This window comes from Falco peregrinus, chromosome 5 (assembly GCF_023634155.1).
Source record: "Falco peregrinus isolate bFalPer1 chromosome 5, bFalPer1.pri, whole genome shotgun sequence".
Lineage (NCBI taxonomy): Eukaryota > Metazoa > Chordata > Aves > Falconiformes > Falconidae > Falco > Falco peregrinus.
In genome coordinates, this window is record NC_073725.1 from 64,367,926 (window position 1) to 64,395,243 (window position 27,318).

The 27,318-nt window shown below is 68.5% G+C and overlaps 1 protein-coding gene across 1 annotated transcript; it reads right to left on the reverse strand.

Moving 5' to 3' along the window:
- Nucleotides 1-266: 266 nt before the first annotated feature.
- KCNH2 (potassium voltage-gated channel subfamily H member 2) lies at nucleotides 267-27,204 on the reverse strand. The gene is given in 16 exon segments (XM_055806759.1): nucleotides 267-1,681; nucleotides 2,341-2,512; nucleotides 2,657-2,843; nucleotides 3,157-3,435; nucleotides 3,521-3,620; nucleotides 3,883-4,076; nucleotides 4,163-4,271; nucleotides 4,273-4,416; nucleotides 4,500-4,699; nucleotides 5,720-6,107; nucleotides 6,894-7,319; nucleotides 17,482-17,696; nucleotides 18,514-18,954; nucleotides 19,207-19,371; nucleotides 25,519-25,749; nucleotides 26,509-27,204. Coding segments are annotated over 16 exon segments (3,522 nt in total). The 5' UTR covers nucleotides 26,585-27,204; the 3' UTR covers nucleotides 267-1,486.
- Between the last annotated feature and the right edge of the window lie 114 nt (nucleotides 27,205-27,318).

Below are 27,318 nucleotides of genomic sequence, written 5' to 3' on the forward strand. Positions count from 1 at the left end.
GCACCCCCCTCCCCAATTACGCAGTGCAATATTTAATTACACCACTGTTCAAGGCTGCTCCCCCCCTCCCTTTGCACCTGAGGCCACGGCCCACCTGGGGCAGGTGCTGTCATCACACCCCCCACCCCATGGTGGGGGGGACTCTTCCCTCCTGCAGGGCCCTGGCCCCCTCCTGGTACCCGCCGTGGGGGCACAGCTCTGCCACGGCCCCATCCCGCAGCGCAGCCGCACACAGAGCTGGGGTGTCTGTCCGGTTTATTGGGGGGGGGGGGGGGCAGGCAGGGGGCACCTACCGTGGAAGGCGACATGCAGGGCTGTGTGAAACAGGGGGGTCGGGCACACATGGCACCCGGTTACGGGACAACGGCACAAACACGGCACACACTACCAGGAGCCAGCGAGCAAGCGGGTGGGTGGGCAGGAGCCCCCCAGCCCTGCCTGCACCCCCCTCCCTGCCAGGGTGTCCCCTTCCCTGTGTGTAGGGTGGCACCGCAGGCTGGGGCGATGCTGGGGGGGCTGCACCCTGCTGCCCTTGCCACCAGCTGTGGGGGGGTGTTCCAGGGATCTGGGGGAGGGGCACCGGTGGCTGGCAAGGGGGGCACCCCCCAGCCACGCAGCGCTGTCCTGTGGGCATACAGACTTCCCCGGCCAGCAGGGCCACCTGCAGCTGGGACAAGGACAGGGACACAGCTTGGAGGGGTTCCACACACCCACCATGCACTTCACCTCTGCCCCATGCTGTGGCTTAGCGAGCACGGGTGTGCACACGCACATGCATGCACACACGTGCACACGCATGCCATGGCAAGCGGGGAAGCATGGTTGGGTGGACATATGGACACACGCACACATACACACAGGCACAGGCTGGCCCAGGAGCATGGTCCGGCATCCTGACTCAGCGGGAGTCCCCCCGAGACACACGCGGCATCCTGGGGCGCTGGACATGGGTATGTGCACGCACACGCACACATGTGCACACACATGCATGCAGGCACACACAGGGCGAGTGCAGGCAAGCAGACCCGCAGCACATGGAAACACACAATGCACACACACGCGTGTGCAGCCCCTGCCATGCGCCCCTGCCACGCTGCCCCCCGTGTCCCCAGGAGGGCTCTGGCCGTGGGGCAGCACGGCCCCGGCCGGCCGGGGGTCTCACTGGGGAGGGGGCTGCGGCACTACGGGGAGAAGGAGGAGGAAGGAGGGGAGGCGATGAGCAGCACACGTCCGACAGTCCCGCCGGCCGAGCCCTGGGAGCGCCGGCATGGCGGCGGGGCGGGGGGCCTGGTCCCCCGGGTTAGGCCAGCTAACTAACGTGGGGGAGCCGAGGGGCTCCCGCTGCCCCCCGCCCCGTGGGCTGCCAGCGGCGGGAGGGATTGTCCGTGGGGGACGGAGGCCTGGAGCCCACCGGCCTGGCCAGCGTCCTGGGACAGGGGTCCCACATCCCGTCGCGCCGGGGGGGTCCCGTCCCCGTCCCTGCCCATTAACTGCCAGGGTCGGAGCAGTGTCTGTGCAGGGGCTGTGCCCCGGGCGCGGGGGGCAGCTGTCCGGGCAGCGAGCGGCGACGGGGGGCGGCGGCTGCCGGCTCCACCAGCAGCACCACGTCCGGCGGCGGGGGCGGCTCGTCGTGGGGGTCCGGGGTGCGCGGCAGCTCCAGCGGCACCGGGTAGCTGGGAACCTGCGGGAGCAAGGGCAGCCGGCATCAGCGCCATGCAGGGGCAGCTGGACATGGGAGAGGGGGCTCGGTGTGCCCCCCACCCAGCGCCAGGCTGTGCCGGTGGGCAGTGGGGCAGGGGCACAGGCGGGGGGCTTCCCCAAGCCTGGGGGCGCAGGGTCGACCCCAACCCACAGTGGAGCTGGAAGACAGGGTGATGGGGCACAGGAGAGGGGCTGCCCCGAGCCGGGGGGCTCGGGGTGACCCCAACCTGCAGTGGGGTGGAGGGACAGGGAGATGGGGCACAGGAGGGGGATGGCCCCAGGCCTGGGGGTGCAGGGTTGACCCCAACCCGCAGTGGAGCTGGAAGATGGGGTGATGGGGCACAGGAGGGGGGCTTCCCCAAGCTGGGGGGCATAGGGGTAACCCCAACCTGCAGTGGGGCTGGGAGACAGGGAGATGGGGCACAGGCTGGGGGCTGCCCCAAGCTTGGGGGACTCAGGGGTGACCCCAACCTACTGTGGGGCTGGAGGACAGGGAGATGGGGCACAGGCAGGGGGCTGCCCCAAGCCTGGGAAGCTCAGGCATGACCTCAACCTGCAGTAGAGCTGGAAGATGGGGTGATGGGGCACAGGAGAGGGACTGCCCCAAACTTGGGGGTCTGGGGAGCAGGCTGCACTCACCTGAGAAAGCGGCTGGATGGGGGTGATGGGGAGGACGGGCTGCAGTGGACACGGGGGGCCGGGGGGCTGGTGGGGGGATGAGACCGTGCTGTAGGCGGGCGGCACCAGTGCAGCCTGACGCTGCAGCAGCTGCACGATGGAGCTGATGTCTGTGGCCATGCGGGTCTCCAGCCTGCAGACAAACATGCATCGGGGTATATGGAGAGCACTGCATGCCGTGGGGCAGCACAACCTCATGGCAGCCCCCTAATCGCCCCGTTGGGAGCGACTGGGGGGCTCCCATGTGGTCGTGCTGCCGTTAAAGCCCCACAAGTACCTGTTGAGCTGCTTCTGGAGCAGGTCAAGGCGCATCTCCACCTCAGAACGCTGGCGGCGGTTCATGGATGGCAGTGGGATGCTGAGGGCGGCATGAGCTGGGATGGTGCAGCGTGGCAGCTCCTGGTACTGCCGCCCCCGGCTTTCCCCCCAGAAGCTGAAGATGTTGGAGACCCCCGAGAAAGCTCCTGTAAGGGCAGCAGCAGGGGGTGGGGGGAGAATCAGTGGCCTTAGGGTCTCTTGGCAGATGCATGGGAGCAGGGAGGGATGCATCCCAGCAGGCAGACGCTCCCCTAGGCATGCCATGGGGATGCAAAAGCAAAGGGGGTGCAGGGGGGTAGGGGCTGCATGGAATGGGGATCCAGAGGGTGGGTGCAACTGTGGGTATGGGGGTTCGGGAGCTGCCAGCGGGGGCTGGTAGAGCCCTAAGCAAGGAGGGGAAGAACAGCGGGGGGACCCCAGGGACCCCCCCACGCTGAGCCCCCTGGTCCCCATCCCCACCTGAGAGGGGATTGCACATATCGCTGCCCTTGCACTCTTCGGCCTCGGTGGGTGCAGGCGCCTCACTGCCTGGGCGGGCACTGCAGAAGGGCGAGAGTGCGGTGGCCCCCGGCCCGGGCCCGGGCAGCTCGTCCTCGTCACTGGAGGGGGAGCCGGAGGGCGAGCTGGAGTGGCAGGGCTCCCACTCGGCCGGTCCGTGTGGGGCACCAGGCGCCTGGCAGCTCCTGCCCAGCCGCAGTGTCTTCTGCCCACTGCGCAGCTCCCCGGTGCTGGCCGCGTCTGCGGGGGACAGATGTCGGGTCACCATGGCCCCCCGGGGCCCGGCCCCCCCCGGCCCCCTGGCTGCACCACCCCCCAGCCTCACCTTTCTCTGTGCGCCGGCGGAAGGACAGCTTGCGCTTTCGCAGGCGGTTGAAGCCGCTGTCCAGTTCATCGCTGCCCGGGGAGCCAGGGATCATGTTGGTCTACGGGGAACAGGGGGTGAGACTGGGGGGAAAGCCAGGTGTAACACCCCCAGGCTGGCAGGGACTGGGGGCAGAAGGAAGCTGGTGGGGTGACGCTGGGGGGCTTTTGGTGCCGTGTCCCCCTATCAGCCAAGCACTGCCAGTGGGCATCCCAGTGTGAGTGTCCCCCATCCCTGAGCACGCCCCACACCACGAAGCCCCAGTTTGCTCAGGACTCCCCCCCGGCCCAGCAGGATGGGTGCCCCACGCTGCAGCCTCTCACATCGCGCAGGTTGAAGGTGATCTCCAGACTGGACCAGAAGTGGTCGGAGAACTCGGGGTACATGTCCAGCACCTCCAGCAGGTCCTCGCGGTGGATCTTGTGCAAGTCACAGTAGGTCAGCGCCCGCACATCCGCATTGGACTTCCCTGGCCGTGCGTACAGGTTCAGCGGCTCCCCAAAAATGTCATTCTTCCCTGGGAGAGGAGGCACCAGTGAGGAGGGGCGGTCAGCCCATGGGGCACGGCTGTGCCCGGGGCTGGAGGGGACTCCCGGGGCTCACCCAGGATGGCCACCACCACGTCCCCACGCAGGATCTCGATGGAGCCGCGGGAGATGAAGTAGAGGGCAGTGAGGACGTCCCCGGCATGCACCAGTGTGTCCCCGGGGGGGGGCGTGTGTGGTCTTGAACTTCATGGCCAGGGCGCGCAGGCAGCCCTTGGTGGCCCCCTTGAAGGGCTTGCAGTTCTGCAGCAGACTGCGGTTCAGGTGCAGGCAGATGTCTGCCTGCAGGCACTCAGGGAAGCCCTTCAGCACCTGTGAGACATGGTGGGGGTCACAGGGTGCCGGGATGGGGGCACACAGAAGGGCAGGGGGGAGCCGTGCTGCCAGGCACTCACCGCATTCATGTCGATGCCGTTGGTGTAGGACCAGGCGTGCTGGAAGTACTCCTCCAGGCGCTGGCGCAGCGGGTTGGGGATCTGGTGGAAGCGGATGAACTCGCGGACGCGCAGCATTTGTGTGTGGTAGCGCGCTGTGCCGGAGTACAACCGCTGGATGATGGCCGACACGTTCCCGAAGATGCTGGCGTACATCAGGGCTGCAGTGGGGTGAGCAGTGTGAGGGGCAGCCCCCAGCATCGCTCCCCCAGACCCCCCCCGCCAATGGGGGCTGAGGGTGCAGGGAACCCATCATCGTGGGGGCACCCATCATCATCGGGGCACCCACCATCATGGGGGGCACCCATCATTGTGGGGGCACACCTCTGCAGACATGCCCCCCCTGCCCTGGGAAGCCCTGCGCACGCACGTGAGCACACCCCCCTGCCTAGCCCTGGCAGGCACGAGGGGTCCCACTGGGCTCCCCCTGGTGTTGTGACCCTTGCACCCACCCTCACTGCTGTGCTCACACCCACAGCGGTGCCCAGGCCTGCAGGCACCCCGTGAGCCCACTGAGCCGTGCACACACGCGCACGTGTATGCAGAGCTGTCTCATAGACGTGCTCTGGCCATCGCACACTCGCAGACACATGCTCGCGTGCAGAGGCACAGCAGTGTGTGCTCACACGTGCACATGCTCTATGACATGTACAGATGTTCACATGTGCACAGGCACACTCACACACATGCACACTCACACCCCCCACACACACACGCACGCACCCACACATATGCACCCTCACACATACACACACACACATGCATGCTCACATGCACATATGCATGCCCACACGTACACGTGCATGGTCCCACACGCACATGTATACCCACACACATGGACTCACACATGGATGCATACTCACACACACATGCATGCCCCCACACACACGTGCATGCATGCTCACATGTGCTTGCACACGCATGACCCCACTCACATGTACACCCACACATATGCACAGGCACATGTACACTCACACACCCCCCAACACACACAGTCACATGATTGCACGCACACACACCCCCACGCTCACATGGATGCCCACGCACACGGACACCCACACACCCCCAGACTCACACATGTGCGCACATGTGTGCCTGCAGTTCCCCGCCCCCCCCTCCAGGCATGTGCCCCCCACAGCCCCTGCAGCGAGCCCGCCAGGGTGCACGCCGGGGGCACTCACAGCCAATGAGCATAACACAGATGGAGAAGATCTTCTCGGAGTTGGTGTTGGGGGAGACGTTGCCAAAGCCGACGCTGGTCAGGCTGCTGAAGGTGAAGTAGAGCGCAGTGACGTACTTGTCCTTGATGGTGGGGCCATAGAGGGGGTTGCTGGCGTTGAGGGGCTTGCCGATCTGGTCACCCAGGGAGTGCAGCCAGCCGATGCGCTGCCCCTCCACGTTGCCGATGGCGTACCAGATGCAGGCCAGCCAGTGGGCGATGAGGGCGAAGGTGCACATCAGGAGGAAGAGCACGGCTGCCCCGTACTCTGAGTAGCGGTCCAGCTTGCGGGCCACCCGCACCAGGCGCAGCAGCCGTGCCGTCTTCAGCAGCCCAATCAGCGTGGTGGTCTGCAGGGGAGGGGGGCCACAGCAGGGGTCACCGAGGGCTACTGCCACAGAGACTCCCACCCAGCCCTCCAGAAGAGAGGGGGGGGCCTGCCCCAACCCAGGGACCCCCCAGCCTCTCTGCAGGCAAGGCAGCCCTCGCCCCTCTCCCCACTTCAGGCTCCGGTGACCCCAGTGCCCCACCCACACACACCCCTGGGGGAAAGACCCCCCGGTGCTAGGGGGCCCCACAGAGGTGCGTGGCAGGGTGGCAGTTAAGCCCACTCCCCCACTGCACGTGGCACTGCTCCATCAGTGCTGGGGGTGGGGGTCCCCCAGGGCCAGACCCAGATTCGCTTGCACCTGCGCTCAGTGCCACATGCTGCCTGTGCCTTCCCTGGCACCTACTGCCCCAGCACCCCCCATGACACCGCAAGTGCCAGCCTTGGTCTGGGGGCATGTGCAGGTCCCCCAGGAACCACCCCATAGGAGGACCTGGCACCCAGGGAACAGCACCCACTGCCCTGGCTCCCACTGTGGCACCACAGGCACCTAGCCTTGGCCTCAGGGTGTGTGGAGGACCCCCAGGCATCACCCTATGGGAGGACTCGGCACCTGGGGAACAGCACCCACTGCCCTAATACCCACCATGGCACAGTGGGGCCCCAGCCCCAGCCTGGGGGCACACATGGGACCCCCCATGCATCACCCTAGGGGAGGACCCAGCACTGAAACAGCACCCAGCCCAGAAAGGGCATGGCGCAGCCAGTGCCATAATGGCACTGTGGCACTCCGTGGGGCAGCTGATACCTCCTCAGAGCCAGAGCCAAAGATGAGCAGGTCAAAGGGGATGGCAGCGACCATGTCAATGAGGAACCAGCCTTTGAAGTAGTGGATGGCGATCTTGGCAGGGTGGCTGACCACCTCCTCGTTGGAGTTGACGTAGGTGGTGCGGAAGTTAATGAGGATGTCGATGATGAACATGATGTCCACAATGAGATCGACGACGTTGAGGGGGCTGCAGGAGTAGCCGCAGTTGTGGCGCTGGACCTCCTCCTGGTCATTGAGCAGGAAGGCGGCGGAGTAGGGGGTGAAGATGGCCGTGTAGATGACCAACAGCAGGATGAGCCAGTCCCACACTGCCTTGAAGGGGCTGTAGTGCAGGATGGTCCATTTGTGGATGCGTGGTGCCTGCAGCTTGTACTCCGGGAGGACATCGGCACCCAGCGACAGCACCTGGGCAGGCAGGTGGGCAGGGGCTCAGCTCCTGCAGCTCCCCGCTGCCCCATGGGGCTGAGCCCCCCAGCCCCCCCGTGTTGCCTTTGCCAGCCACAGACAGAGTATCCCTGGGCCAGGGCTGCTCTGGTGGGTACCAGTGGCCCAAGGGTGCTCTGGGGTGACAACATGGCTCTCTGCAACCGCCTGGAAGGAGGCTGTTGCGACATGGCGTCGGGCTCTTCTCCCAGGTTACAAGTGACAGGACAAGAGGAAATGGCCTCAAGTTGTGCCAGAGGAGGTTTAGATTGGATATGGGGAAAAATGTCTTGCCTGAAAGGCTGGTCAAGCGCTGGAACAGGCTGCCCAGGGAAGCGGTGGAGTCACCATCCCTGGAGGGATTTGACAAGTGTACATGTGGCACTTAGGGACATGGTTTAGCGGTGGGCTTGGCAGTGTTAATGGTTGGACTTGGTGATCTTAAAGCTCTTTTCCAACCTCAACGATTCTGTGATTCTATGGGGTGCAGCATGACCCCAGAGCTGGCGGTGAGGGATGCGGAGGAGACAGTTGGCAGGCACGGCTGGAAAAAAGCCACCCCACACCGCAGACCAACCCACGAGCCCCCCTGCCCCACCGGTGCTGCCCAGGTGCAGTTCCCCCTGTAAACACTCACACCTCCCTGCACGGACACGATGCTACCCCTCGGCAAGGCACATCCCTGTGCCCCCCTGCCCATGCCACCTCCAAAGCGGCAGCAGCCGCCCCAGAGCTCTGCTCCAGCAGGACCCTGGCACAGCTGCTGCCAGACTGGGGCCGGCAGCCCCAGAGGCACACAGTGACGCAGCTGTGGGCTGCCACGGGTGCCCCAGCCTGTCCCCGTGCCAGGCCAGCTGGCAGAAGCATCACAGAGCCCCGGCCACGCCACAGGGCTGGGCTATAGGGCTGGGGCTGCTGCCAGCCAGGTCCTAGCTCAGGGAGTGGGACTCCAGCAGCTGGCACAGCGGATGCAGCGAGGTGCAGCAGGCACAGCGAGTGCAGAGGGCACAGTGGGGTGCAGCATGTACAGTGGTTGCAGCTGGCACAGTAGAGTGCAGCAGGTGCAGAGGGTGCAGCTGGTACAGTGGGGTGCAGCAGGCACAGCTGGGTGCAGCAGGCACAGTGGGCACAGTGGGTGCGGACAGTTCCCGCATCCTCAGCAGGACGCTGCCTGCTGAAAGCCATCCCCCACCCTGTCCTTCCCCAGGCAGGGATGGGCAGGCAGCACCCATAGAAATGAGGGCTGGCATGCAAAACACCCCAGCACGGTACTGACATATGGGGGGGCACACCCCCCCCAGGTGTTGCCTCGCCTGCCCCACGGCATCCCACTGCCCTCAGCACTGCACTCCATCCTCCTGGGTCCCACAGGGCCGCTGCCCACCCCATCCCTGCTGCACACACACGTGCATGCACAGGCAGAGCCCAAGTACAGGGGTCTGAGGGGCACCACTGTGCCCTGGCAGCTGTGCCCATCCGTCCCAGCCGCCTGGCATGGGGATTAGATGTACTGGCTGTGGGGCGAGGGGCACCAGCTATAAATAGGGACCGGGTGAGTGGGTGCCGGGGGGCAGAGGGGCCCTGCGGTGGGGAGAGGGTGCCGGGGCCCCACAAGGCAGAGCCAGGCTGGGCATGGTACCAGCCGCACGGGACCCGCTCAGAGCAGCTGCCAGGCTCAGGCAGCCGGGGTCTGGTGGCCACCGGCTGCATCCAGTGGCTCCGCACGGAGCGCCGGGTACCCAAGGGCAGGGGTGGGAGCCGGGGTGATGCCAGATCACCAGGTGGCAGGACACCCGGCACAGCCCTGCCCGGCTGAGGGGGCACAGCCTGGGAGCATGATCCCGGGGGCCCCCTGGGAGTCCCTGAGGGGGTCGCTCCCTGTGCTGTCCCGCTCTCAGCCACCACGTGTCCCCGCACCGCCACCGAGGGAGCTGGCAGCAGGCACAGCCCCGAGGCGCAGGTGAGAAGCGACGGGGGCGACCCGCAGCCCTTGCCCACCACCCCACCACGGCCAAGGGCCACAGCCCCCGCCCCCCGTGCCGTGCCGTTCTGCCTGTGCCCGCAGCGGCCGGGCACTTGCCCACCGGCCGCATCACAACAGCTGCGCCACGGCTGCACAAGCACGCGGCAGGGCCCCATCCAGCCCCCAGCCCGGGGGGTCCACCGTTCCGGGGGGGCTGGGGAGGGCTCCCCGTGCCGGGTCGCCCCGGGGGGCTGTGGTCCGAGCGGGGGTCAGAGCGAGAGGCAGCTTTACATAACCACCCCAAACCCAGAGCCGGTGGCAGTCACGGGGGGACAGAGCCCGAGCCCACCCGCGGCCACCACCAGGATGCAGGTCCCCCGGGGTAGGCACAGCACCCGGACCCTCCTGCCACCCGTGTGGCAGCACCCACCACCCCTCGCCGGGGCTGGGCGGCGGCGGTACTGGTACCTTCTCCTCCTGGCTCTGCCCCGCGGAGCGGGCCGTGTCGCTGTCAAGGCACAGGCAGGTGCCGCAGAGGGAGATGCCGGGCATGGGTCCTGCTCCGGCCCGGGGAGGGGCGGCGGGGGGGCCCGGCAACTCCTGGAGCAGCTGCAGGAGCGACGCCAGCATCCTCACGGCTGCCCGCGGCCCCGGCCCCGGCCCATGGCGCACCGGCGGCGCTCACTCCCTGCCGCCCGCCCGCCACCCGTGCCCCGGGCACCGGGCACTCGGCCCTCCGCCGGCGGCGCCCGTGCTCATCCCGCCGCCCCTCCGGCCCCCGGCACCGGGCGCGCCTCGCGGGTCGGCTCGGCGGGAGCGGCGGGAGGCGGCACGCGCCACCGGCAGACGAGAGGAAAATTATTGGGGCGGAAATTTTTCCCAGCCTGCTCCGCTCCCGCAGGACGGCGGTGCTGCCCCCAGCCCTTAACCCCCCGCACCCGGGCGCGGCGCGGCACGGCGCGGCACGGCGCCGCACGGCACGGCACGGAACCGCACGGCACGGAACCGCACGGCACGGCGCCGCACGGCGCGGCGCTTGGCCGGGCGCGGGGCCACGGGGCCGCCGTGGCGCAGACCCTGGTGCGGCCGCGGGTGGCCACAGGCAGCCAGCCCAGGCGGCAGTTGTCCTGTCACGGCACGGGGTGGGACGCATCTTGACCCCATCAGCATCTTTCGGCCAACCGGGCACCGCACTAGTGCCAGCACCCGCGCCTGGCACGGGGGGACGCAGCCTGGCCCTGCAGCGGTGAACAGGGCATCACGGCGTGCAAGCACACCGCGGACACAACGCGGGCACCTGCGCGGTGCTCACGGGCTGGGGAACACGGCTCCCACCCCGCCGGTTCAGCCAAAACATCCCCTCCTACCACCACCGCCACCCCCTCGGGCCACAGGGCAGCAAGCGATGTCGCCGGAGGGTACACGTGCAGCCAGTGTCACCCCCCGTCCCCAGGTGCCACAGTGGCCTCACGGGGTGCGTGGTGCCCGGGGCTGAGCTCGGGGAAGTGGCACGGCGCCGCAGGAGCTGCCGTACTGATGCGGCAGCAGCGCCGGGGATGCGCCGCAGTTCCCGTCGGCCCTGGCTCACCCGCCGCCACCCACGCGCAGGGGTTTCCCGCTGGCACCCGTGTCCCCACGCACCGCGTGATGGTGACGGACGAGGCCACGCGTGCGGCGCGCGCGGTGGGTGGTCCCGGCGGCGCTGCTGGGGGGGGGCTGCGTGCTGAAACTGCACAGGGGCCATTCACATGCCCCTTCCCACATGGGATCACGCTGATGTGGGGCCATATGGGGTCATGCTCCCACGGCGGCACATGAGGTCATGGGTACGGTGAGGGGGGACAGGGGGTGAGGATGCTGTGAGACACATGGGGCTGGGGTCCCACGGGGACACATAGGGTCAAGGACACCGCAGGAGCGCAGGTACCGCGGGGCACAGCCCCCCCCGCCCCAGGCTCCAGCACACCCAATGGCGGGTGGGGGCCCTGGGGGTCTCCTAGCCGTGGCCCCCAGCCCCAGGAGCCGACTGTGGCCCGGTCCCGGCTGCCCCTTTAAGCTGCGGCTCTGCCAGCCCGGCTCCATTTTTAGCCAGGGCAGGGGGGCCGGGGGGGGGGCGGCTCCAACAGCCAGCCGGCTCCTGCCTCTAAAATTAACGCAGCTGCCGCGCCAAATTGGGACAAATCCCTGCCTGCAGCAGGCAGGATGGGCAGCCCCAGCAGTGCCACACTCTGCCTCCTCCAGCCCCACCAGCACCGTGTCCCCACTCAGCCTGGTGTGACCCCTCTGCCCAAGACTCCCCCACGCTGCTCCCCCCTGCCCAGCACAGGGGCCGTTCGCATGCCCCTTCCCACACGGGATCACGCTGTGTGGGGCAGGGTGGACCTCCCGGGGGCTGGATGGCGGTAGAGGGCCCCAAAGCCTGCACAAGCCCCAGACCCCCAGGGACGTGGCAGGTACCATGGTACCACAGACCCCTGCCCAAACCCCAGCACACATTGATCATCCGGACCCCATGGGCATGGAGTGGGGGCAGTCCAGATCCCCAGGGGTGGCACAGACCCTGCACCCCTCTCCCACCTGGACACCTCCCCCCCCAAAAAAAAATCCCATTTGAGGAAACCCCTGGCTGTGCTGGCAGCTGAGAACGGATGGCTGAAGGACACAAGGGAACAGGCACTGTCAGCCCCACGGATACACCCCCCACCCCACCCCACTCCACTCCCCCAAACACACCATCAACCCCCAGCATCTGGCCACCTCCCTGCCGTGGCCCCAGCCCCAAGGCTGCACTGCTAGTGGGAAGCAGCCCTGGCTCCCCCACCTCCTGGTGCTAGCCCATGCCTCAGCCCCAGGCAGAGCTGGGGACTCCCAGCATGGCAGGGGCACAGCCACCAGCCCCCCCAGCCATGGGGACAGCACATCCCCATGGCTGGCACCGTCACAGACCCGCACCCACAACAAGAGCACCTGACCCACCCCATGGGCACAGACCCTCAGCCCAGACCCAGCACTGGGGCTGGCACATGGCGACCTCGTGGCCCCTCAACCCACACCAGCCCAGCAGGTCACGATACCACACCAATGATGCCGACAGGCAGTGGGACCACTGGCGGTGACACAACACCTATCAGTCACCGTGACACAGATACTGGTGGTGCCGACACTCGGTGACACATACACCGCCCCAGCACAGGCACGCAGCACCTCACACTCACGGTGACACGTACACCGACACCTGCTGTGACACTGGCACACAACACCCAGCCCGCACACCCGGAGACACCCAGCACGGCACCTGCTGCGACCCAGACACCCGCGCCCACGGGGCACAGCCCCCTTGCTGCCACAAATACCCCAACCCGTGGCCGGGGGCCACCCCCCGGCACCCCCAGCCACTGCCACCTGGCACACTGGTGCACCTGCACCCTGCCATGACCCAGCACCCTGATAACCCCCCACCCCAGCAGACACTGTGCACCATGGCAAAACTGCCCGGCACCAAGACCAGGCAGGTGTCAACGTGCTGGTACCCCCCCGGACCCCAAGACCCACACTGACAGACACCCCCAACCAGACACCCAGCATCCACGCGCTGATACCGACATCCAGCACCCGCAGGTACCCAAGACCCACATCGGCAGCCAACAACTGCACCTGCAGGTACCCAACAGCCACAGGCACCCAACACTGGCACCGGCACTCAGCCGACACCTGCACAGCGACCCCCCACCAGCACCAACACAGGCACCCAACACTAGTACCAGCACCCACCTGACACCTGCCCAGGGACCCCCCACCAGCAGGTTTCCAGCACTGTCCAGAACACCCAACACCAGAACACCGGCACCCAACACGCACTGACCGCAGCATCCGTGGTACCAAACAATGCCGTGCTGCCCAGCATTGACAGCTCCCACACCAGCGCTTATGGGGGACTCAGCACCCTTGGGGACACCCAAAGCAGGACAGGCACTGACACCCAGGGCCCACATTGCCCCACAGCTGCAGTGGCCACCACAAGTGCAGGTGCCTGACACCAGCTGTGACACCCCTGCCACCCTCACAGGTGCCAGTGTCCGCATCACCTAACTCGCTCTCCACGGCAGTGGGCACCGGCCATTGGCAAGGCACCAGCACAGCCCTGGCAGTGCGGACGGCAGGTGCTGCAGCAGTGGGGACACCCCAACACCCGACTGTCCCCACCTCGGCAGCAGTGGCCGGTACTCACAGCGTTGAGCTGCGGCAGCGGTGCGGTTCCCTTGGCACCCCCCGACATGGGCGCCAGGGATGGGTGGCCACCCTAGGCCAGGAGGCAATGCAGGCACCCTGCTACGGACAGCACAGCAGCAGCACCGACACCCTGTGGTACCGGTGGCACAGCGGGGTGACGAGCCCTGTGACGGGGTGACGTCCCCACGGGGCGGTGCGTCCGCCCCAACACCCGAGCCCCACCTGCTGACGCAGACACCCAGGGGCCCCGGGGCTGACCCACACAGCCCACAGCCACCGTGCCACAAACCACCATCGATGGGACAGCCATGGGGACCACCTGGGGACATGGTAGCCACTGCAAACTCCCGATGCTGCCCCAGCTGGCAACACCCCTTGCCACTGCCACGGCCACGCTAGAGCCGCCGTGGCAGAGCCGGTCGCAGCACCGAGCCCGGCAGCGTGCCCGTGGGTGGGCAGTGCCCCTGCCACCCTGGCTTACGGAACCCACAGCAGCTGGCGGGAGCCTGGCTGTCACGACAGTTCTCGCGGCTCCCCGGCCCCCCAGGATGCTCAGCCCCTCACTGCCCCCCAGCCCCCCGGAGCGCGGCCGCCGCCTGCTCCGACGCCTGGTGCCCCCTCCCATCCCGGTTGCGCCCCAACCCAGCGTGGGAACGGCCCCGGGACACCCACACCTACTCGCGACGGGACAAGCCCCGGGAGCCCGGGACAACCCCCCGTACCCCCCCCGTACCTCCTGGGCCACCAGGCTGGAGATGCGGACGGCGCGGCGGACGCGGTCGCTCCTCCGTTCCCCGTCGGGGCGGTCGCCGCTGTCGCGCCGCGCCGGGGCCATGGTCGCGATCAGCGGAGAGAGCCCTGCGGTCCCCCCCGCCGCCCCCCGGCCCGGCCGAGCCCAGCCCGGCCCGGCCCGGCGCTGCCCGAGCTAGCGGCAGATGGAGCGGGCGGGCGCCCCCCCGAGCCCCCCCGCCGCCGCCCGCCTCCGCCGGTCCCGCTCCCCGCCCGGCAGCCGCCGCCCCCCCGGCTCCAGCTTCCGCCACTCCCCGTGGGCCCGTCACGCCGCGGGGAGGGACTGAAAACACCCCCCGCGGGGAAACTGAGGCACGGGGGGCAGGGGGGGGCACTCCCTGGGGTGCCCCTGCCTGCTGCTGCTCGCAGAGCCTGGACCCCCAGGGACCCCCCAGCCCCATCTGCGGCGGGGTGGGGATGGGGAGGCGCTGGCAGCCCCCCCCGGCTGGTTCCCGGCACTGCCAGTGCCCGGTGTCCCTGGCTGCTGCCCAGCCCTGGCAGCGAGACACTGCTGCGCCTGCCCACCGCCTCTGCCCGCTCCCCTCGCCGAGGGGCAGCCCTGGGGGGCAGCATCTTCACCCAGCGGGTCCGGGGGAGCACCTGCCCCATCACCTGGGGTCTTCCCTGCGCCCCCCACCCTTACTCCCGCCCACCACCACCAGCCAGCGAGCCCCGGGCCTGTGGCAACTCCCGATGACACTCCTCCCAGCCGGTGTCCCGGCAGGCGCACCCACTAGCCCTGAGCAGGGCTGGGGGTCCCCCCAGATGTGCCGCCCCAGCCTCCACCACAGTCACAGCAGGCAGTGGCACATGCTCCATTGCCCTGCGACACCGGAGACCTGCTCTGTCCGGACCGGTCAGTCAGCATGGTGCCGGCAGCACCCAGCACCAGCACTGTCCCACCACACTGTGGGCAGGGGTTCCTGCCAGAGCAGGCTGGGTGTCCCCAGGGCTGCCGCAAGCTGCCGAGATGCCACAGAGCCCGTCCCAGCGTGGCAGTGGGGCCTCCTGCCTCCCCATCCGCACCACCCAGCGCCAGCCACACAGCCACGCCAGGCCCCGTCCGTGTCCCTGTCCCCACCGGGCTGGCACAGCACGCTGGCCGCGGCGAGCTGGCAGGCCCAGCAGTGTGGTGACCTTCATGGGCTTTGGGAGCAGGCGGTGTGGGAGCGGGCAGTGCGTGGGCTCCTTCACCTGCCGTTACTGTGGGTGATTCATGGTGCCGCTGCCCTGGCCCCTCCAGTGCTGCCAGCCCGGTGGCTCACTGCGCCTGAGCCGGGGCTGCCCCACAACCCGCTGGCAAGGTCCTGAGCACGGTGGCCACCCCTACGTGGCCCACCCGCTCCCCATGCCACGCCAGCATGTGGTGTCCCCCAGGCCACAGCAGGCACACACTGGACAGCAAGGACCTCCACCCCACCCTGGGGAGGCGGTGGGTGCTCCCGCCCAAGGGAGCCCAGCGCAGCCGAGGCGCAGCCAAGCCCCCTGACCTGGCACCATGGGCCAGGGCTGCTGTGCCCCCCCACCCACTGGGCACTGCGTGGCAATGCCGGTCATGGGCAGGAGGGAACGACCAAGGTTTGGTGCAGGCTGCTGCCTGCCCACACAGCATCAGCCACCACAGCATCAGAATTAATTACACAGCAATCAGGATGCTTTGCTTGTTAGCGCACTGGAGAGGAACAGGGCAGGCCAGCCAGAACATCACAAGGAGTGGGGAGGGGGTTTGGGGGGCTTTGAGGGAGTTTGGGGAGGCCCCACCCCTGTGTCTGTGGGGCTGGGGTCCCCAGCCCCGCAGAGGGGTCCTGCAGCTGCCCCAGCACCCCGCGAGGGGGGAGGGGCTGGGTGCCCACCCCAGCACTGCCTGGAGAGGAGCCCCAGCAGCAGTGCTGGGAGTTCCCCATGGGATCACGGGGGTCCTGCATGGGGCCCCCCTCACCTGTGCGAGCAGACGCAGGGCAGGGGGCGGGGCTGTTCGGGGACCAGCAGCGTGGGCAGACGTACCCAAGCAGCTCCGTCCCCTGCCAGCTGCTGGGGCCCCTGGGGAGGGGGGATGTCAAGGGGCTGCCTGGGTGGCTTGGGGATGAGGCAGAAGGGACAGGGAGAGCTCCCCGTCCCTGCAACTTCATCCCCAACCCCCCCGGGCAGCCCTCCCTGTGAGGGTAGACAGAGGTCCCGGGAGCCCAGCAGCCCCCAGCAGCTTTCAGTTCATTAGCTGGAGCCAGCATCAGGGTGTAATTAAGCATCCACCGCCGCCTGCTCCCCACAGCCAGATGGCAGTTACACAACGTGCCAAGGATTAGCCACCACTGCCAGCCCCCTGGGCACCCCCAGCACGAGCTGTGGCAAGCTGGAGGCATGGAACAGCCTGCCATGATGCCAGGGCTTGTGTCCTCACCAGGACAGAGCCGGGGCCGAGGGATGCTCCAGTCCCAGGGGGCGCCTGCCCCATTCCTCCCCACTAGGAGCCCCCTGGGGATCCCATGTGCCATGTGGAGTCTGTCCCAGCCACAGGCCACCCAGCCACGGCATCCATCCCACCCATCCTCACGCCCTGACACAAGGGGCAAGGACCACCCCAGCCAATTGCCCCGGGGGCGAGGAGCAATGGGGACCCTCTGGACCTCAGAGGGGGAATGACAAAGGCCATGTGGCACAACCAGCACGAGCCTGCACCTCCAACCTGCCCCAGCATGCCCTGCTCAAGCCAGCCCCCCCAGCACGCCACTGGGCCAGGGCACCGTGGGGACCCGGCCCTGCCCTCGGCTCCCTCCTGCAGCGCCCAGCCCCATCCTGCAGCCCCCTGCACCTCCCAGTGAGCTCTAGCACCATCTGGCACACTCCAGCACCTCCCTGCACACTCCAGCATCATGCTGCATGCTCCAGCGTCATCCCACAAGCTCCATTATTGCCCTGTGTGTTCCAGCATCGGCCTGCACATTCCAGCATCACCCTGAGAGCTCCAGCATTATCCCACAAGCTCCAGCTCCTCCCTGCATGCTCCAGCATCATCCTGCACACTCCAACACATCCCTGCGAGCTCCGGCAGCCAGCTGCCGTGCAGAGCATCCTCTGGGCTCTGGCCATACCCCGAGCCCCACCCAACCGCCTCTGGCGCTGCCCAGCCACCTCCGTTGGCGTGGCAGGTGCCGGTGGGCTCACCTGGGTGACCTTCTCGGTGACATTGTGGGTGCGGTCCTTCAGCTTGGTGGGGGCGATGATCTCCTTCTCGCCGGGTGGTGCAGCCAGGAAGGCATCCGCTTTGAAGTCCACGAAGTTGAGGGTGATCTGGGGGATCTTGCTTATGGCCCGGTAGCGCATCAGGTCCGAGTCGGAGGTGGAGTTCAGCAGGGCACTCCGGACGTTGTTCATGGCCCCTGGGCACGGGGACTGTCACCATAGGGGACCATAGCCCCGCTGTTCCCCAGGGCTGGGGTCCCACAGCAGGGCGAGGGGAGCAGGGAACCCCAGGGCTCAGGGGGTCATGATGGCAGATGAAGGGAGCGAGAAGCCCCGGCACAGGGGAGCACCCCCAGCCAGGCGCTGCAGGGCTGTGACCCAACAGCTTGCTATCATTTACCATTAATATAATTATTTTTCCCTTCCTAATGCACTTAGCAGGATTGGGGGTTAACAAGGCAATTGCTGGTGGCTCCGTGCTGCCAAGGGGATCATGGGCTGCAGCAGGTGGGGCCGGGCACCGCGGGGGGGGGCAGGGGGCTGCGCGATGAGGGGAGCCAGGGAGCCCCTCACCCCATGCGCTGCAGCCAGGCAGGGGGTGTGCACTGGGCAGCCACACCAGGGTGGCGCCGGGGTCCCTGCCACGCAAGGGCGGGGCTTGGTGCCGGGGCGGGGGGCGGGGCTCAAGGCTGCCCCAGCCCACCCCATGCCAGGTGCCGGGCCCCACCAGGCGCCGGAGCTGCCGGCAGCGCAGAGCATCACAGCAATGAGGAGCCTGACAGTGACAAGTGCCGCGGCAACCCCGTGCTGGCACTGCTGCCAAGCTGCCGGCAGCTCCCTCCGGCTGCGCTTGAAAGCTGCCCCGGCACCCTGCGTGCCAGGAGATGGCCCTGGCCCTAATGAGCTGCCAGCCATAATGACTTCACCCCATGGCCACACGCTGCGCCGGGGCAAGAAGCTGCAGGTGCTGGCACTGGTGTGTGCAACACCCGCGGTGTGCCAGCAGTGCCGTACCAGTGCTGGAGCCACGATGCATGCTGGTGCCAGTGCTGGCGTGGCGGTTGTGGCAGCGCTTGTCACCCTCGCCCTTCATGGTCTCGATGTCGTCAACGGAGGAAGCACGGCGCACGCTGTGGATGCTCTCGTGGGAGCGGCTCCGTGCCAGGCTGCAGTTGGAGAAGGCGGCGTGCAGGGCCAGGCGGTCGGCGCATGGCGAGGAGTGGGTGACGGGTGGCTCAGGGGGTCTGTCCCCCATCAGTGCTGCCTGGTCCTCAGGCTGGGCCCCCCCCAGGCAGCTGGGCTCCAGTGAGGAGGTGGCCTCCTCAGCACCAGACTCGCTGCTCTGCTTGGAGAAGTCCACGACAACGGCGTCAGGTGGCTCCTGCGGCAGTGACTGCTTGCTGCCCGCCAGTGCCAGCAGCGCCGGCAGCTTCAGCCTGAAGGACTTGCTGCGCCCTGGAGGGAGGAAGGGGCACGGTCAGGGTTGGGGTCCACCCACCAAACCCACTCCATGGGTGCTTGGCGACCTGGGCACCCACTGCCCTCACCACGTGCTGTGTGGCACAGCGCTTTTGGCACAGCACCCGGGATGTGGGGTCAGTGGTAGCAGTATCAGCACCACCTTGGTAGGACTCGGTGCTGCAACTGGCACGGCAGTGCCAGCACAGGTCCCCCCAGTCATGCCACATGCACTGGCACCAGCCCTACCTGCAGGGAACCAGTTGGCGGGGGTGACCCAATGGTTGGCATCCTTGTCAGGCGAGCCTGGGTGCTCCTTCTCCATCACCACCTCAAAGTTCAGGATGAACATGATGACGGCCCCATCCTCGTTCTTCACCGGCACCACGTCCACCAGGCACAGGAAGCAGCTGCCTATGGTGCAGGGGGTGCTCAGCACCGTGGCAGCATTGCCCCCCATCCCTGCTGGGCACCCCCTGCTGCCATCTGCCCTGGTGGGGGGTGGGGGGCAAGAACTTGCTGACTCAGCAGGATGCCAGCCCCACTGCAGCCACATCACAGGGAGACGCTGAGGCACGAGAGGGTGGAAGGGGCCCTCAATTCCCCAGAGCCCTCCAAAAACATTCCAGAGAGCATGTGGGGTGAGCGTGGGGCCTGCAGGAGGTGGTGGCTGTGGTGGAAGCAGCGCTGGGGGCAGCCAGGGTGCCAGGCCAGGCTTAAGCTGCTCAGGACTTGTTAACAGCTGCAGCGTTAATCCTGCTGCCACAGCTGCAAACTCAGCTGGGGGGGGGGGGGGCGGGGGCAGGTGGGGCAGAGGCAGCCCAGGGTAACGGCTCCAGCATCCCGCATCCCCACCATTTCCCCACGGAGCCACTGCCCTTCCCTCTGCAGGGGTCCTTGTCCACCCTGGGGATGCATGGGGTGGCCTCTGCAGCTCCCCCCCGCCTCCCCCCCCCCCAGCATCCCAGTGACGCCCCAGCACCTGCAATGGCTGCAGTAGGACACGGGATGGGGTGACAAGCACATAATGCCAGAGCGCTGCATCATCACCACGCGGCTCCTCTGAGCCGCAGCCCCCACTGCACCCCCACGCGGCATCCCCCCAGCTGGCAGCGGGCCCGGTAGCCTGCGCCGTGGAGCCCAGTACGGCAGGCGCCAGCTGGCGCCGGCACCATCCCCAGCCCCGCATGGGGAATCCCTGCCCGCACGTGGGGCTGTAGGCAGGGGGCCAGTACCACAGGAGGCATGTGGCATGCCATGGGCATGGCACACCAGGGCACAGAATGGCACGCCATGGGCCACAGCAGGGTCCCCAGCTGGGCCACCCGCTGCAGGGGGATTAGCGGCACCGACACATGGCCACCCTGCGCCGCCAGCAGCTTTATTTCATCCTCGCCCACCCAGTACCCAGCTCCTGCGGGAAATCCTAATACCCCTGATCCCCCACACTGGGATGCATGCCAGCACCGGCCACGGGCACCTCCAGCCCTCCCACCCGTGGCAGCCCCATCCCACTCCCTGCAGGCGGCCGGCCCCGGGGCAGGGGCAACGGCAGTACCCCCGCGCCGGGTGCATGCACCTCACCTTGCTGCCGGCAGGGCCTCCGGGGGGAGTCAGGGTCCCCCAGCACCTGCCCCATGCACCCCTGGGGCTGCAGGCATGCGGACCCATACCCACGTGGGCTGGAGAGGTGCAGGGGGTCCTGAGTCTGGCCGTGGCCTTGGCCAGCCCAGGTCACACACCCCCCCACGGTGTGCAGCACCCCCGTCGGCTGCCCCCCCAGCCCAGCTGCTGAGCTCAGGGGCTGCGGCCCTTGGCACCGCCGCTGTGCCGGCTTTATGCCTAAATATGGCTGCGGGCAGCAGCTGCCGGCGCCACGGGACGGCCACGCCATGCCATGCCATGCGCCCTGGTCCAGCTGCCAGCTGCCTCCAGCCCTCCCGGCACCAGCTGCCCGTGGGGAAATGGGGTGCAGGGCTTTGGGGCACAGGGATGCCCAGGGCGAAGGTTGAGGGCTCAGGGCACCAAAACACCAGACCTACACATGCCTGTACTGCGGTACTGGCTGGGGGGAGAGGTGGGGGCTGTGCTGAGACCCTTGCCCCTCCAGTGTCCCCCTGTATCCCCCCCCACCATTCCACTGCCTCCCCCAGCATCCCTGTCCTGCCCCAGCATCCTACTGCCCCCCCAGCATCCCCCTGTCCTGTCCCAGCATCCCACTCCCCCCCCCAGCATCCCCCTGTCCTGCCCCAGCATCCCACTTCCCCCCCCAAGCATCCCCCAGCCCCCCTCCCAGCATCCCCCCCAAGCCAGACCCCAGCAACCTCCAGCCCTGCAACACGTCCCCCTCCCCTGGCCACACACCCCCAGTACCCTGCCCAGCCTGGCACAGGCCCTGCGCCAGGAGTTGCACAAAGTGGCTGCCGTCCCTGCCCTAGTAGGTCTGGGGGCTCTTGCACCCCCGGGCCCTCCCGGCCTCTGGGACTGCAGTCACGAGTGGCAGGGACGGAATGTACCCCGCGGGGGGGAGGCTGCTCCCGCCCCCCAAATGCACCCACACACCTCCAGACCAACGCCTCAAATCCATGCACCCCCCTACGCTGCAGCCCCCGCCCCCGCCAAGCTGAGGCTGAGCTGCTCCCCACGACCGCCAGGGGGCAGCACCGGGAGCACTGAGCACCCTGCCGCCGACCCGGTACCCCTACCGTGCACCCCCAAATGCACCAAGCACTCCGCATCCCTCCCTGCACTGAGCACCCTGTGCCCCCACCCTGCACCACACTGAGCACCCAGCACCCTGACACCCCTGCGCCCTGCAGTGCACTGTGCACCCCCACATCACGCACCACGCACTGTGCCATGTTGTGCGCCCTGCACCCCACATTGCATCATACACCCCCACACCCTGCCCAGCACCGCGCAACCCTACACCACCCACCCCACCCTGCATCCACACCACACCAGGCACCCCATGGCACAGCTCAGCCCGCACCACGCACCCCTCCCTGCTGCACAGCCCCCACCATGCCGTGGGACCCACACCCTGCACCACGGTGCTGTGACCCAAAGGCCAGGCAGGGGCACCCAGACACATGCACCTCCATGCTCCCCCATGCAAACCCCGCTGGCATCCCCATCCCCACAGCACCCACCGTGCCGGCACTGGCATGCTGCCTGCCACCACCCCCCGGGGCTGAGGCTGCTGGCGCCTGGCCTGGCTCCCACCGCGGTGAGGACATGACCTTGCCCAGGCAGCGCTGGCAACACCAGCGGGAGCCACCGTGTACTGATGCTCCTCACCAGCACTACTGGCCCATGGCCACCCAGCTGCAAGTGCGGTGCCAGCGCGGTGCCTGGCTGGGCCAGGGCAGCCCCACCGGCACAGGGCAAGCACCTGCACCCGGCTGCGCCAGCTCTTGCCAGGCTGGTGGGGACTGGGGGCCTGATCCGGCTCCTTCACGCTCCCAGGCCAGCACCCAGCCTGTGCCAGCAGACAGGGACAGGTGCTGCTGCAGCTGGCCCTGGCTCCAGGCCATCAGCCTCCCCAGCCATGGGTGTCAGGGGTCTCTGCCCACTCCCTGCCCCAGATGTGGTGTGGCACCACAGCAGCTGCCCCTGTGCCCAAGGCTGTCCCCGCAGGGCCCTGGCTCCTCTGTGGCTGCCACGACCTTCCGGCGTCCCTGGCAGCACCAGGGCTGTATAAACAACGTCGCTCAAAACTAATGGCTGCAGCAGCGGCTGGCGACACGGCAGGGCCCAGCCACCTGCCTGCAGCACAGCACGGCACTTCCGTGTGCCACACCATGGCGGTCCAGGGCCGTGCCAGGACAGGCTGGCCGGGCACTGTGGCAGGGCTTGGTGCCAGGGGGATGCCAGGGCAGCGGAGCGGGGTTCAGCACAACCACAAAGGCACGGATGGGATGAGCAATGGCAGCCACGCCAGGGAGATGCCAGGGCCAGCAGCAAGGCCACAGCCAGTGGCAGCAGGGTCCCTGCTCGGGGTTCAGGTGCCCCAGTGCAGCAAGAGGCAGCAGGTGGGACCCCACCTCCCAAGCACCCGGTGCCTGCTCTCGCAGTGCGGTGGGCAGCCTCCCCACCCCAGTGCTAGCCCCACCGTGGCAGGCGGCACCAGCACTGCAGCACACTGCAAAGGGGATGCCCATGAGTGGTGCCACTGCAGCCAGGACCCACCACACCAGCCCCCTGGACACAGGGCCAATCTGTGGGTACAGGAAAACCCCATACCCCAAGGGCAATGGGACTCTGCCACCAACGCTGCTCCTGCCCACTCCCCTGCCCCACGCAGCTCTGCCCCGTGGGCCAGGGCAGCCAGGTCCCCACAGATCCCCCATCCTGGCCCCCTGCCCCAGGGAGGTCCCGGCCATGACAGAGAGAGTTAAGCAGCAGCTCCCCAGCCACTGCACACACCCGCCACTGCTGCTGCCTATAAATATCCCATCGGAAACACCACGCTCCCCAGGGACATGGCACGGGCAGCGCTGCTGCAGCACCAGCCACTGCCAGCACCTGCTGCCACATGCCCTGGGTGCCCCCGCTGGCCTGTGGGCAGGGGAAGCCCCATCCCCACCCAGGGTCTGGGGCTGCAGGACAGAGCTGCCCCCTTGGGGTCAGCCCTGCCATCCAGGGCAAAGTCAGGCCCTGGGCTAGGGGACCCCACTGACATCACCCCCAGGACCCTACATCCCGCCTGCTTACAGGTTTCACAGCAGCACCCAAGAGCCCAGGCTGGGGAGGGGGCTGGCAGAGGACTGACAGCTGTCCTGCTGCAGCACTGCCCTGGCAGCCTTAGTGCTGGGGGGGCACAAGCCCAGATCAGATCCCCCAACTGGTGCCAGGGCCGCAGCCCCCGGCCCGGGGACACAGATCTCATCCCCTGCTCTCTGGAGATGGGGCACCTCGTCCCATCCTGGCTGGCAGCTGAGGGGCACAGGCACCCCTGGGCTGCTGGCTCAGCCTGCCCACCACTGCCCAGAGCCAGGGCTGGAGGCACCAAGTGCAGGCAGGCAGCAGGTGGGCACGGGTGCTGCTTGCAAGCACAGCAGCTGGGGGGTCCTAGCAAGGGCCCCAGCAGGAGCCTGAGCCCCGTCCCAGTCTGCTGGCACACACCAGCCAGCAAGCAATGGGCAGGGTAATTAGCACAGCCCTAATGAGAACTAACAAAGCATTGCCCACACTGCTGGCAGGGAACAGCCATGTGCTGCCTGTGCCCTGCCAGAACCCAGCACCATGCACAGGTCCAAAGGGCACTGGCACCAGGTACGCCCGCCTTGGCGCCACTGCCCCAGCTGCCAGCCCTGGCTGTGCCAGGCACCACAGTGCCCAGCTGCCTGGCCAGCACCGCAGAGCCGCAGCCAGCTGCGGCAGGACAGGGGCACGGCAGGGACTGGGGTGTCCTCCCACCCCAGCTCAGTCCTCAGAGCCTCTGGCAGCCACCCCAGCCGGGACCCCTGGCACCCCGCACCCCAGAGGCCAGGTGGCACCAGGAAGCCAAAGCCATCGTTGCAGCACGTGGTGGCTGCCGGCAAAGCCGACATGGGGCCAGCAGCTGGGAACCAGCTTTGTTTACTCTGCCGCCGGAACCAGGGCCGGGTGCCGAGAGCCGGGACAGCTGCCATGAGAGCCGGGACACCTGGTGGAGGCACAAATGGGGCTGCGGTGCGGGGCAGCCCCAGCACCGCCAACGTGGAGCTGCACCCACCTGCTGTCACCGTCCACTGGCACAGGGACCCCCAGGACTGGCAGCGCTGGGGCAAGGCAGGGGGTGCAGCACGGCCCTTGTGCCCAGCCTGGCCAGTGACCCCCCCCATGCACCACATTCTCCGGTGTGGCAGCACTGCGATGTCCACTGCAGGCTTAAGCCCCACAGCCTCAGTGGTTTGCTCCAGGGCTGGGTGCAGCGCAGCACCCACATCCCACCCAGCCATGGGGCAGCCAGACCCCCAGGACAAGGCAGGCTGAGTGGCCGCTGGTGGGGCAGGAGCTGGCCCAGGCCAGCAAAGCCATGCAGCACAGCAGCACAGAGGCTGCCACCCTGCTACCCCCTCTGCTTCCCCAGCACTCAGACCACGCTGCTCCAAATCATGTCCCCCCACTGCTCCCCATGTCCTTGCTGGCAGGCAGCGCAGTGCCCCCACACCCCACGTCATCCCCCACTGGGTCGCAGCACACTGCTCCCACCCCACAGCTGCAGCCCCATGGCACATGGATTCCTGGCACCCCACTGGTGCCCCCAGCACCATCGCTCTGCTGCGAGTCAGGGCAGCAGCCAGGGCAGCCGGCAGAGCTCCAGTAGTGCCAGTGAGGCAGGACAAATCCCCACCTGCGAGGCCAGAGGTGCTGCCCTTCAGCACACAGGCACCAGCTGCTGGTGCCAGGCTCCCACCCACGCTGATGCCACCCACAATGCAGCAGGGCCCGGCACAGCTGATGGATGGCCACAACTCGAGGGTCTGTCTGCCCATGACACAACGAACAGCCACCTTCACCCCCACGCAAATAACCATCAATTTCCGCCGGCGGCCACATGGCGCAGGTCCCTACCATCCTTGCGGTAGAAGCAGATCTCCACCTTGCGCTCCTCAGCACCCAGCAGCGCCTGGGCGATCTGGGCAGCGGCACCGCGCTGGGTGCGGGGCCCATGGAGGAAGTCACAGGTGCTGGGCTTCTGCATCACCTCCGCCCGTGAGTACCCGCACAGCTGGCAGAAGCCGTCGTTGCAGTAGATCACCGCGCAGTTCTCCACCCGGGCATTGGCAATGATGAACTTGCGGCCTGGGGGAGAGGGAAGGGTCACTCCCTCACGCCCCTCCCAGACCAGCACCCCACCGGGATGCTTCGCTCCATCCATCCATCCATCCATCCATCCTTCCATCCACCCACGGCTCTGGGCTCCCAGTGACTGAACACCTGCAAGCTGCCCCACTCACTCCCTGGAGGGCCCCCCCAAGGCTGCCAGCACTGCCACCATCACCGAGGGGACCCCCCGCCATGGGGACTCCCCCGCCATGGGGACCCCCCCGCCACCGCGGCCTGAGGACAGAGGCTCAGCTGGGCCAGCCCAGCCCTCCCCAGGACACCATGCTGCCACCAGCCCCTGGCTCATGGCCTGTCCCCCAGCACGGTGACACCCCACAGCTCAGCCCCACGGGGTGGTATCGCCCCCGGGCCACCGCCCAGCCCTGCCGGGATGCCGTGCCCGATCCTCCCCAGCACTGGGGCCCCCCGCAGGCCCCGCTGCCGGCACAACGGCACGGCTCGGGGGGGCCGCGGACAGCCGGGGTGCCCTGGCCGGGCGGCAGCCGCGGTGGACGAGCCGCCGCCGGCGTCTCCATCACCGCTGGCGCTGGGCCCCCCGAGGGGCAGGGGGACCCCGGCACGGCCGCCCTGGGGCCGGCGGGGGCCAGGAGCCGGGGCGCTGCCTCATCACCCGCACCCCAAACCCTGCGCGGAGCCATGCGCGCGCGCGCCCGCCCCCCCGGCTCCCGGCGCCCCCCCGGCTCCCGGCGCCCCCCCACCCCCGGCCCCACTCACTCTGCCCCTCGAACTTGCGGATGATGGTGTCCAGGAAGGTGTTCTGGGGGGCGACGTGCCCCCGCCGCACCGGCATGCTGCCCGTCCCATGGGCAGCGCAGCCGCCCGCGCCGCACCGCCGGGCCCCGGGCACGGGGGGGGGCCGGGGGGGAGGCGGCCCCGCGCCGCGGGGGGTCCCGCTGCCCTTGAGCCAAGGACGGCGCCGGCGGGGCGGCTACGGCGGGGCTGGGGGGCCCCGGCCCGGCCCCGGGGAAGGCGGGATGCGGGGGGGGAGCACGCAAGGGGTTAAGACGGGGCCCTCCCCCGCCGGGGCCGGACCCTGCCCGGCCGGGGCCGGGGCCGGGCCCCCCCGCACTACCCGCTGGGTGCGCGCCGCGGCGGTCGCAGCATCGGCCTTATTTAGTCAAGGAGAGGCCGGGGGGGATGGAACCCCCGCCCCGCCCCGCCCCGGCTCGGCCCGGCTCCGTTCGGCCCGGCCCGGCTCCGTTCGGTTCGGCTCAGCCCGGCTCGGTTCGGCTCGGCTCGGCCCGGCCCGCAAGGGGTTCGGCCCGGATCCGTTCGGCTCGGCTCGGCCCGGCCCGGCCCAGCTGGGTTCGGTTCCGCCCGGCAGGGGCTAGGCTTAGCAGGGCTGGGCTGGGTTGGGCTCGGCGGGGCGGGGCTCGGCTCGGCTCGGCCCGACCCGGCCCGGCTCGGCTCGGCTCGGCGGGCGGCGGCAGGCGCTGCGTGTTGACAGCCGGGCCCGCGGGGCGGGGCGAGCGCGGCCGCAGCCAATGGCCGGGGGGGGAGCCCGAGGGGGCCCCCCGCCACGCC